This window comes from Aotus nancymaae, unplaced genomic scaffold (assembly GCF_030222135.1).
Source record: "Aotus nancymaae isolate 86718 unplaced genomic scaffold, 86718_ANA_hifiasm-v0.15.2.pri h1tg000044l, whole genome shotgun sequence".
Taxonomy (NCBI): domain Eukaryota; kingdom Metazoa; phylum Chordata; class Mammalia; order Primates; family Aotidae; genus Aotus; species Aotus nancymaae.
This window is the reverse complement of record NW_026988458.1, coordinates 1,878,269-1,890,420: the sequence shown is the minus strand read 5'-3', so window position 1 is coordinate 1,890,420 and position 12,152 is coordinate 1,878,269. Positions and strand designations below refer to the sequence as shown.

At 41.6% G+C, this 12,152-nt stretch overlaps 1 protein-coding gene across 1 annotated transcript in view; it reads right to left on the bottom strand.

The window, feature by feature from the left end:
- The window catches only part of TUBGCP3 (tubulin gamma complex component 3), a 98,432-nt gene that overhangs the window by 36,036 nt on the left and 50,244 nt on the right, over positions 1 to 12,152 (bottom strand). The window contains exons 12-14 of the mRNA XM_012464769.3: positions 5,664 to 5,774; positions 5,235 to 5,343; positions 720 to 909 (exon numbers count right to left, since the gene is read on the bottom strand). Of these exons, the coding sequence (XP_012320192.1) occupies positions 720 to 909; positions 5,235 to 5,343; positions 5,664 to 5,774 (410 nt within the window). The remainder of the gene's footprint in view (positions 1 to 719; positions 910 to 5,234; positions 5,344 to 5,663; positions 5,775 to 12,152) is intronic.

Below are 12,152 nucleotides of genomic sequence, written 5' to 3'. Positions count from 1 at the left end.
TTTCTATCTTAAAGGGAACATTTAAGCTTACTTTAAGTGTCCTAAAAGGAACACCAAAAGAGAAGTTTCATTCTTATAAACACTTGAGTGAAAATCTCCAGGCCCGTGCTGTGGCCCTGCTGGGGGGCTCATGCCTGGCTCACGCCACCTGGGCAGGGGTCTGCACTATCCCCTCGGGTCTGCGCTGTCTCTAGACCCAGGAGCACAGCGGGCTCCGGTCCAGAACTGCATCTGTGTCTACTGGTGAAGAAGAACATACATTTAATTCTGAAAGGGAAGATGCCATGAGAAATGTCAGGAAACAAAATGAAAAGAGCAGAAGTTTTGTTTTTATGTGAAACATTAACTACAAATATGAAAGTAAAATTCAATTTTAAAATATATTTTATTTTTCAGATTTATTTCAAACTCAAGCTAAAGTTAATTGTGATTAGACCAACTCCTCACACGTAAAGACTGTTTAAGCGCCACAGTTTTGGTAAGAAAAACCAGTTTTCTCTTCTGAATAAAGCACAGAACATGACAGCGATGCTCTACTGATAACCAGAAAATAAAGGGACTTTAACTTTTGAAAATTTTACATTCTTTCCCGATTTTATTCAAAAAATATGCTCTGTAAGACTTCAATTCATTTTCCTTTAATATCATTTATTCTTTTAAACACAAGATTCTTTATCATGTCAAATATATTATTTAAAGACATCAAAATAGTGTCTTACTTCAGCAAATCCATTAAGTGCCTTATGAAGTCTCCTTGACCAAGAAGCAGGTACCGCCTCATTGCCTGCATGTGGTCCAGCAAGCTGTACTTTTTATTGAGAACATCCAGTAGGTATTTGCTGGTCTCAAAATAAGCAGCATCAATCTTCCCCTGAAATGCATTTTCTAAGTCTGTGAATAAGTCTGCAGCTGGAAAGAACAGGAGAAAGCACACATGCATCCGTAACTTGTATTTTCACAGAGAAGAAATGAAGGCACACGCGTCCGGACTCAGGGCCAACCACTGTCTGTGGCATCAGTAACAGACTGACCCCAGGCACAGGCAGCTGGACGCTCCACAGAGGAGACCAGAGCCCTGAGACCACAAAGATGAAAATGCTTCTGCCAGCTGGGTTCACAGCAGGCACCTACATTTGTGTCTTCATGATTTCCAAGTCCCTTTCTACATTGTAACTAACCTGAAATCTCACCAAAACACACTGGTAGTAGGGCAAGTGGGTATTGGGTCACCTGTCCACATCCATAAGATGCCTCCATAAATTAGTCTTAAGATGAAAGCAGCACATGCAAATAAGCTTGATGAATTGTACAACTCGAAAAAGTTGAGGAGTATTATCACGCATCACAGAGTGAACTCCGGGGAGCCTGCTGGAGATGTCTAGGGGACAAAACCAGACTGTCACCAAGAAAGACGCCTGACTCTAAGCTATAACACGGGAAAAAGAGCACTTCCACAGCTTTCTATTGAGAAGAAATATAGTCTCCATGTGGAGACTACACACACAATAGAGCTGCTTTTAGTGCTGATTTACATCTGCAGAGCACAAAACTGTTTTTAAAATTGATCTCAATACTTGACTTCATTAAACCCACAATCATACTTGAGCTAGAAAATAACCCCAGTGGGAGGAACAGCCTCAGACTGAGAGAAGGCAAAACGGTAGCTAAAGACTAAGCAAGAACAAGGCGCGATCTTCTGATTTGGAGTTTAAGCCTCTCTCCACTATCTGAGTTACCCAGCTGGAGTATATCAGAAGACTTTTAAGATTTGTTAGTCCTTCAGAATAAGAAAGCAGGTAAGACAGGCCTATCTTAGTGTTACTATTCCAATTACATACTGGTAGTAAAAAAACTAAAATGCCCTAGTGAAGAACATGCAGTTATCTGAGGATGAGTGAGGTCTGCCTGGAGAAATGACACCACGAAGCCCCTTAATGAACTCACCACGGTCCTGTTTTAAGGGTATGGGGATCTATTTCCGTTGACTTGCACAGTTTTAATGACATAAAGATTGTTGTTCTCTAGAAATGTTTTCATCATACCCTTGTTTGAGTCATTAAAAATTTTCATTCCACGGCTCAATCCTGTAATCCCAGCACTTTGGGAGGTCGAGGAGGGTAGATCACCTGAGGTCAGGTGTTCGAGACCAGCCTGATTGACATGAAGAAACCCCATCTCTACTAAAAAAATAAATTAAAAAAAAAAAATTAGCTGAGTGTGGTGGCACATGCCTGTAATCTCAGCTACTCAGGAAGCTCGGGCAGGAGAATCCTTTGAACCCGGGAGGTGGAGGTTGTAGTGAGTCAAGATTGCACCACTGCACTCCAGCCTGGGCAACAAGAATGTATCGGGGAGAAATAAAAGAAAATTCATTCCAAAGAGAAGGTCTGAATCAGTCTTAACCAGCCTTAGCCCAAAGCAGCCTTTGGGAAAAAGCAAATAGGGAAAGCCAAAGAGCTTTGCTCTTCAGGGTTGAGGCATCTCTCTTGTGCTCCAGTTTTTAAATTTTCATTTTATTCTTTTTTCATATTTTTAAATCTTCATAATCTTTTCACAGACAAAGATGAATTTGACATGTTCTGTTGTTTTTTGATCTTATTGGGAGTCTTTTAGGATTTGTATCTTCTATCCTCCCGGTTGTACTATAAACTCAACCGCAGAAACTTGGCTCTCCACAGACCCTGGCAGCTGTGGACAGGACGAGGGTGACAGCAGGGGTCATCACAGAGAAGCAGCAGCGGCAGCAGGAGCAGCGCCCCGTTGCCCTCAGTGTCTGCAGGGGACCAATCCCACGACCCCTAGACACTGAAATCCCCCAATGCTCAAGTCCTTTATATAAAACAGAGCAATATTCGCACCTAAGCTACACACACCTTCCCCTACAGGTTACAGCGCCTCTGAATTACCTGTAATATCTAGCACACTGTGCCTGCTATATAAAAAGCTGTTATACTGTATTTTTATTTGTATTTTTTAATGGTTGCGTGGGTTTTTTTAAGTTGTTTTTGATCTTCAGTTGATTGAGTCTGCGCACGTGGGGCGGTGGGTATGGGGCCGCAGCAGTAGAGCAGCAGCAACCTGCACGGAGAGCCTCCGGCAAGACAGGCGCGTGGGGACACCCTGTCCCAGGCACAGCCCGTCACAGCCATGTGTGCACCGTCTTCTCTGGTAACTATGAAAGGTCATGACTCGAACACAACTGCTCTCCGGGTTCTTTTCCTTACACCTCTTCAGCATAGAACCATTTCCGCAAAATCTGTATTGGATCACATTTATCTCTATTTCAGGAACTAACCCAAGGTCTATGGACCGCCCACCACCCAAGAATACATGTAAAATTGTGTGTGAATGCTTTAGGGTGAGAGGGGCTGTGGCTCTCACATGCCTGGAAAGGGTATCTGCCCTGGACCACAAGGGAGCTCTTGCTACACCATCCAGCCTTGTTCTGAGTTATCATGGTGAGATAAGTGCTTCCAAAATCTCTATATTTGGCCCTGACTTTTAACCAGAGTTTCCGTATAGCATTTCCAATACATGCTGGAAGCCTCTATTAGTAAGTCCTCTTAGCTACTGAAAACCAAATTGCCCTAAATGACACTCCTCTCTTGGTGCTATCTGCTTCCCAGATTCCCTGCTGCCCTCCTGACTTGGCCTCGTGAGCTCAGCTCTACTGCCATGACTGACTTCCTGATCCGCAGCCCTGCTGTCCAGAGAGCCACGTCCTGTCAGAGGACGTCTGTCACTCCAGTAACATCCGCATCCAAAATCACACCCAGTAACCTATCCTACTTCCTCGCGAGGTCCTTGTCTGTCTCTCTCGTTAGTCTGCCACATTAGTAAGTGATAACAACTTACACCTTTTTTTTTTATTTTCACTGTAATCTTTAGCCCAGTCTAATTGGCACTATTTCTCATCTGCACTATCACGCACGTTACTCCTTTGTCCTGGGCTGCACCGTAACCCACAACCAAATTCTCCTCCTCCTCCCAGGGCCAGTGCAATTCCTGCCCCTTTCCAGAGCCTTCCGGTTGAGCCTTGTCTGAACATACCCGACGCCCTTTACCTGCACAGCCGACCTCCCTGATCACTTTCTACCTTTATCACTGACCATTGGTTATTTCATTACACATCTCCTTCTCCATGACCAGACTGATAAGCGCATGAAAGGAACAGTCACGGTGAAGTCATCATCTCTTTCCTGTAGCTACCTCAGTGTCCTACGCAAAATAAACGTTTTGAATGAACCATGACAATATAAATAGCAAATACAGCCAAAACTGGAGAGCTGTAAACATAAATTAGCCATAGACAAAATATCATGAAATTACTGGAGGTGGGGCAGACAGCAAATAGGGAAAAGGAAGAGAGGGAAAGCCTCAGTGCTTCACGCAGGCTGAACCCCCGCATGGCACTCTGAATGCAATAAACACTTGCTAAGTCCTGGCTCTTCTCCACACAAAGTCTTTGCATCCCAAAGCATGGGTACCGATAGCAATATCTTTTCTGTTAGTTTCTTATTTTCACACACTGTCACTTTATCATTTTAAAAGTAACACAAATTATTAAGAAACACAAAACAGCAATACCTACTGTTTAACTCTGCGTAAAAAGGAAATTAAAAATTTACACAGTACTGTATATACAAACACATAATACTATTTATTAAGGTATTTTAGAGAGTAATTCCGATAATCGTAAGGTACAAAAAACACTTTTAAGTAATCTATAACATCAGCATGTCATCACCATTACCTCCACTATCATCACCACTATCACCATCCATCATCATCTCTATCACCATCACCATCACAATTATCACTGTTGTACTATCATCACATCACCATCACATCACCACCACCACCACGCCATCATCGCCATCCTCACCACCCACCCCAACATCGTTATCACCATCATCATAACCACCATCTTCACCATCACATCACCACCACCATCACTACCACCACGCCATCCTCACCACCCATCCCCAACATCGTTATCACCATCATCATAACCACCATCTTCACCATCACCACATCACCACCACCATCACTACCACCACGCCATCCTCACCACCCATCCCCAACATCGTTACCACTCTCATCACGTCACCATCATCATCACGTCATCATCATCACCCCATCACCATCATCACACCATCAGCAACACTGTTGCCATGAGTCTCACCATCCTCACATCATCATCACCACCACCACCACCAGCAGCAGCATCATACCATCCTGGGGTGACTCTGCAGACTTGGTCACAGCTATCATCTTTGTAGTGGGAGTCTGATCATGACAAACCTGGTGCAAGAAATTTATTGATTTTCCTATCAAAAGGACCTAAAAAGAAAAACATCCTATGATTACCTTTATGTACATTTAAAATGCCCAAATACTACAAATATTCAGAAGCTACAAATTGGCTATTGATTAAAAACTAACAAGAGCATCTGCTACAGTACTGAGTGAACTCTAGTAACTCAAAGATACATTGAACAGCTACTATGTTGATGTATTCAATTAACATGCACTTCATCTCAAGAACATTAACAATCTCAAAACGCATGAAGTTTTATTTAACTAAAAATTGGTTTTGTCACATTATCCAAGTATACATAGCCATAAAACATCAAAATCACAAAAATCTCTTCTAATCCTACCTTCCTAGACTGATCCATCGTAATAAATGAAGGAATCATAGATTTCCTCAAAGTATACTTGTCATGCCACAGTCGATCTGTTTTAACTGTTGGATCTGATGCTACGAAAAACTGAAAGCAAAGGGGTATTGAAACATTAAAAAGTGATATTTATGGCAAAATATTAACCAACAGCAACATCAAAGAATAAGTTATTCTAGAAAGCCAAGTTCTCTGGACACAAGGAGTCTTGCCCACTTATACAATAAAACTTGCATGAACCACAGAAATCTCTCTAAATTGAACTATGTATTTCCTAGACTTTTAAAACGAAAGTATAACAAAACAAGTTACGTTTTCCTTGGAGACTCAGCATGCCCATGAGAGCCTCTGCAGCACAGCACTGAGGACCCAAGTCTGAGGCCTCCCGAGCCGCACAGAGCTCTTCCTCAGTGACAGTGCAGGCTTTCAGGGTTCCCTCCCTCACAGGCAGCAGCTGTGTCTCTTCTCATCACTCCGCCTGCCCTTGCAGTCTCTCTTCTACAGAGCCCCAAAGCCTGGAACACAGAGGTGCCCAGGCTGGTGCCCTCTGTTCACAGAGAAGTCCCAAGCTCTATGGGCAGACCTTGCTGTACATGTACCCACATGTACAAGGGGCCAGCACCAGCCAGCACTGTAGAAGTGACCCTGCTGTGTGGCTCCCCCAGGAACCACCTGTGCTCAGGAGCATTCTTCCTCATTGGCACGCAGTTCCCCTGCACCGACCCTGACGGGCACCCACATCACTGCCGTCAGAAAGGACACCGAGCAGTGCAGAGAAAATTCAACTGCTGTTGCTTCCAGTTCATTTAACACTACAACAATGAGGCCATTTTCATTTTTCAGTCATACACCCTAACAGACTTAAGCTTTTATTTCTATAAACTTGTTGTATAAAAGCACAACTGCTGAACTGAAGTAACTTTTAATTTTTACAGACGATGCCAGGCTTCCTTTCCACACAGCTGTGCAGACTGACACTCTCACGGGCAGGATGTCCTGTTTCTGCATCCTTGCTCATTTTAGATTTTGCCAGTCAGGTGGAACCACGGTTTATCCTATATTGCTGTCATTAACCAAAAATGAAGCCAAGCGTATTTTCATAGTTCTAATTGCCATTTGCTTTTCTTCTGTGAATGGTCTTTTCATGCCCTTGACCCATCTTTCTATTCATTTTGTCTTCTCATTAATATACATTCTTTGTACATTAGGGATAGCGACCATTTGTGAATCATTAAATATTAGAAATTTAGCTTTTCCAAGTTAATCATTTGCCACTGTTTACAACATGGTCCATATTTTGGTTCTGATCTCTTTTTCTAGTGTACGCAGATAAACACCTGTCTTCCTTTATGGTTTCTGAGTTTCCTGTCTTCCTAAGAGCTTCCCACTCCTAGATTATGAGAATGTTGTCCATCATGTTCTTTCAGTATTTCTATCGAGTTATTTTTATTACCTAGATTTTTTTTTTTCCTTTTTGAGACTGGGTTTCTCTCTGTCGCACAGGCTGAAGTGCACTGGCAAGATCTTGGCTCACTGCAACGTCTGCCTCCCCAGCTCAAGCCATCCTCCCACCTCAGCCTCCTAAGTAGCTGGGTCCACAGGAGCACGCCACCATGCCTGGCTATTTTTGGTAGAGACAGAGTTTCACCATATTGCCCAGGCTGGTCTCAATCTCCTGAACCCAAGCTATCTGCCTGCCTCAGCCTCCCAAGGTACTAGGATTACAGGCAGGAGCCACCATACCCGGCCTATTACCTAGATCTTTAATTCCTCTGGAACGCAGTATAATCCTGGCACACAGTACACTGTAAGGGGGAAGTCTATGTTTTCTCCTGGATGGCATTTTATTCTTTACTGGCCGGGCCAGCCCTGTTTATTGAATACACCATCCTTTCCTCTAAGCTAAGGATGCCTCATCAAGAATTGTTAATATCACCGTAATTAATTATATCAACAGATTAAAAGAGAAAATCATTTGACTATACCAAAAAATGCTGAGGAGGCATCTGATAATGCCGCTATTTACATTTTCCAACAGTGACCAATTCGACTTTTGTTATCATGAGAGCGTGGATTTAAGCATGTCCAGTGCTTCCCTCATCACAGTTATGCTCTTCCTGGAGCTCCCCGCCATCTCCTATGTGGGGAGGGAAGCCTCTTCAAGGTGCTCCTGAGTCCTTCACACTGGACACGACTGGGCTGCCCTGCTTTCTGCTACAGAAGGTGCTCCAGGCTTAGCTTCGTTTCTCCCAATACCCAGAATCAGCCACTTCTCAAAGGAGCCCTGCTTCCTTTGAGGGAGAAATAGCACTGGGACCATGACCTCAGCACTTGGCAGTATTTTCAATCAAAAGCTGGAAGGCCTAAGACCCAGCACTGCCCTGTGATGCACGGCAGCTGAGTTCTCCATTCAGACTGTAAAATACATTTCAGTCGTATCACACCCAAAGTGCCTTTTTGGTCATCTTTCCATAAATCCCAAATATTTTTTTAGATTACATAGAAATACAAAATTAATGATTCCTTAGCAAAACGTAATGAACAAAACTAACCGAAGAAGCAAAAGAGAGGAGACCCTGAAATGCAGTATCTTCAGAAGAAACTGGAAATATATGATGCTATCACTGAGGCACAGGGCTGCTAACATTTCTTAAGACATAATTCTTAGGTTGCTTACAGTATTCTAGGCCACAGAAACACACATAGGATGCCCTCAGTTGATTTTATGAAACTGGCATAACATTAGCACGTGATTAGAAAAATACCAAAAATATTACAGGACAGTCTCATTTGTGAATATGAATAAACTCTAAATAAAATGTTATACTTGCATTACTGGAATAAAATATTCTTCATCAGCATATATTATACTTCTAATACGTTATACTAAATGTCTTAAAAACAAGGGAATATTGAAATGAATCATAAAATATTACCATGTAGTCATTAAAAATAGATTGTTCTTAACTGCCACAGACCCTTCCAATAATCTGATGAAATGTACAGGTCTTCCAGGAAAAAAAAATCACATGTACAGCTGACCCTGGAATCACACCAGTTTGAACTGTGCAAGCCCACTTAAGCAAGGGCACACGCGGAAACACAGCATCCTTGGGGTGTGAAACCCACTCGTATGGAAGGCCGGCTTTCCCAAGGCACAGGTTCCACAGGGCCGACTGCAGGACATGAGGACGTGTGGATTTCGGTATCCACAGGGCTCCTAGAACCAATTCCCCTCGCATACCACGGGACAATTATATTCACAAAATAAGAGTTTCAGAGATCATTTTAATAAGCCTTGGTGTCAAAGAAAAATATTTAATGGCATAAAATAATGTTCATTATTTGCTTCAACCAAATAAGGTGACAAAATACTGTGCATAATATGATACACACAAATACACCAGAAAAAAATCGGCATATACAAATATTAAGAGGATGTGTCTGGTCCTGTAGGTTACTAAAGAAGTTTAACTTTATCCTCGTATGTGCTTATGTGATCAACGTTATTTAAACTGCGAATATTTTTCTATTAGAAAAAAATACTGTTAATAAAAGAATCAAGTAACTCTAGCCAAATACTGAACACATGTTACCAGTAAATTGTTGTTGTTGTTTTAAATAACATCATTTTCCCAGGGCAACCAGGTAAAAACAAATTTTTTTTCTTTCACAGAAATCTGCCAAGAGTAAGCATTCAGGGAAACGAAATTTTAATGATGTCAGGATCTTATATTCGATCCTTTTAGGGGCCAGACAGTATCAATTACGTACAGCCGATCTCCTCCCTAAGTAGGCATGTGAATAAATGCCAGCATTTTTATGACCATAGGGAAGAGATGGCTACATTTATTTTTAACTAAAATGTCTTATCCTTAAGTATCCATTTAAATGACTAAAGCATTCACTGATCTATTTTAGACTTTTTTGATCTATACCACCTTTGAGGGATAAACAGCAGTACTATCCCGGAGCCGTCCTCACTCTAACATACACAGAAGTTGTGCATGATAGAAATAGGCCCCATGAGTAATCTCAACAGCGACTAAGTCACCGTGCTCATGCTGGAACTGTTCTGTAGCTCGCCATATTACAGATTAGATTAATTGCACATAAAAAGTCTGTTATTCAGTTAGACAGAAGAGCTCGTTTCTACAAACAACACACTAATTTATCCTAATAGTTGGAGTACAGCCGGATTTTTATCAGTATGAACAATAAAGAAAACTTAATTTAAACCATAAAAAACCTCAGACAATTCAGACATCTTTAGAAGTTATGAAAGCACTGCTTGCTTCATCTAAGGGCGAAGCAGCACGCAATCACTCCAGCGGCAAACATCTCAGCAAACAGAGCCTGGTATGCTTTAGAATATAATCAATTCTGTGAAAAATATATAGTTATAGAGAGAAAAAACCAAGGTCAGAATATAATTACAACATGCTTTTATTTTACTGAGGCATTTTCCACTCCAGGTTCTTTAATTTTCACCATTATGCCAAACGCAGAAAGAATTAAGAAAAAAAAATAAAACATAATTGTACCATGATTTCTCATTAACTGTTGGACAAATGCCAAGGCCTCCCTACTAAAAACAGAAATGAAGAGGGCAATTTTCTTAGCAAGCAACTTCTAAGAATCAGATCCATTAATACAGACCACAAAAAAACTCCAACTTCTACTTGCCAATCATGCAGGCAGCTACCAAGAGATTTCTGCTAAGGCCACACTTAGAAAAAATAAAATGGCAACTGGACCACGGGAATGAGTGAATTGGTCAGATTCTCTATACAACAAAGGATGGCATAAAAATTCCAAAACAGTAAGATATTTATATGGTAACCTTTTGCAGTTCAGTAATGCAGCAAGAGTGCTAAAAAGATCCAGAGATATTCTGTATTAGCCATACTTTGTGGATCTTCAAATTTAAGGACGTGGAGTTTTAGAATATTATCACAGGATTTAAGGAAACATTTAAATCACATCTGCAAATCTAATTTTGAAAACAAGAGAGTTTAATTTTAACTTGACCTGTCTTTCCCTGCTGCTCATTGAAGCACCTAATCTTTACTATCTGAAGGGCAAGTTGAAACTGAGTGATTGTGCCTGTAACTTGAATATATTGGCATAACTTGTTTACCTGATTCAGTTTAAACGGGGAAGAAGCCATGTTAGCTACAGAAAGGACTCACCATGCAGCTTCTCTAGATAGTAAAAACACAAGAAAAACTTGGTTTACTTTTACAGTACCTACATTTATGCAGAAAAAATATAAACTTGTCCCCAAATGCTGAAAGTGGGGTCCAACTTTACCTTCCAAACTCTTATGACCCTCTATTTTTGTCTGCCTTTGCAAATATACCAGATATAAATAAAAACAAAATAAAATGTAGATACCATTCTTAGCACTAGTGGGCTAAAAGGTCTATATCTTTTTTATTGTTAAAAAGTAAAATCTCAGATGTTAGACTTAGAGGCAGCTTTTAATGATACCACAGCAGACACAGCAAAGCAAAGATGCCATCTGAAAGTTTTTCTCTCATCTTTCAGTCACAAATCAGCCAAGGCCAGAGGCTGCTGGGCAGGGAGGCAATGCAGTGCTCAGCCATGATCTCATTCAAAGAGCTTCCAGGAAGGAAGACAGGAGAAAGCCTTCACGCGTAGAGTGAGCTCTGCTGGGCTGTCAACAGAGAGACTGAGAGGTCCCTGAGACTGGCAGGAACCCAATGCAAGGAAGTACCTGAGGAACAGCAGTAGGCTCTGGACAGACACAGCCAAGAGGGAGACGGATCCGTCCCCATTCAACAGGCATCCACCCGCTCCCAGGCAGGAGGAACTGGAGGCCGAGATGTGTTCAGGCTTCGGGTCTCTACAGAAAGCACAGCTCTCACACCAGCACCCTGCCGGACTCAAGCATAGCTGGTGTTTGCAAAACCCCAAGTCAAAGAAAAGCTCTGGGTCCTGTTCTAACTTGTGCTTCCCTCACCAGGACGCACAGACAGAGAGCGCAACAGGGGTGTGTGGACTTGGGAGAAAAAATAATCTCATCTTTATGTTCACTAACATCTATCTGAAACTTATCTCCTCCTTCAATTATAAACCCGACTAACAAACCACAGTAGCCGTGCCTTGTCAGCAACAGGAACCACACACTTCACGTCACATGTTAAGCTGTTGCGCTGTTTTGAAACAGGCACTAATCCTTATTTAATGTGTCAAATTTTACTTTATTTACTAAAAAATAAGCTCACATACTGTCACATCACTGACTTGATATTAAGTTTGGACAAACTACTTAAAGCAAGCAGAGTTCTTTACAAGAAAATTTCTTTTTTTTTTAAATTTTCTATTTCCATAGGTTTTAGGGAACAGGTAGTGTTTTGTACATGAGCGTTCTTTAGTGGTGATTTGTGAGATTTTGGTGCACACATCACCCAAGCAGCATACACTGCACCCAATTTGTAGTCT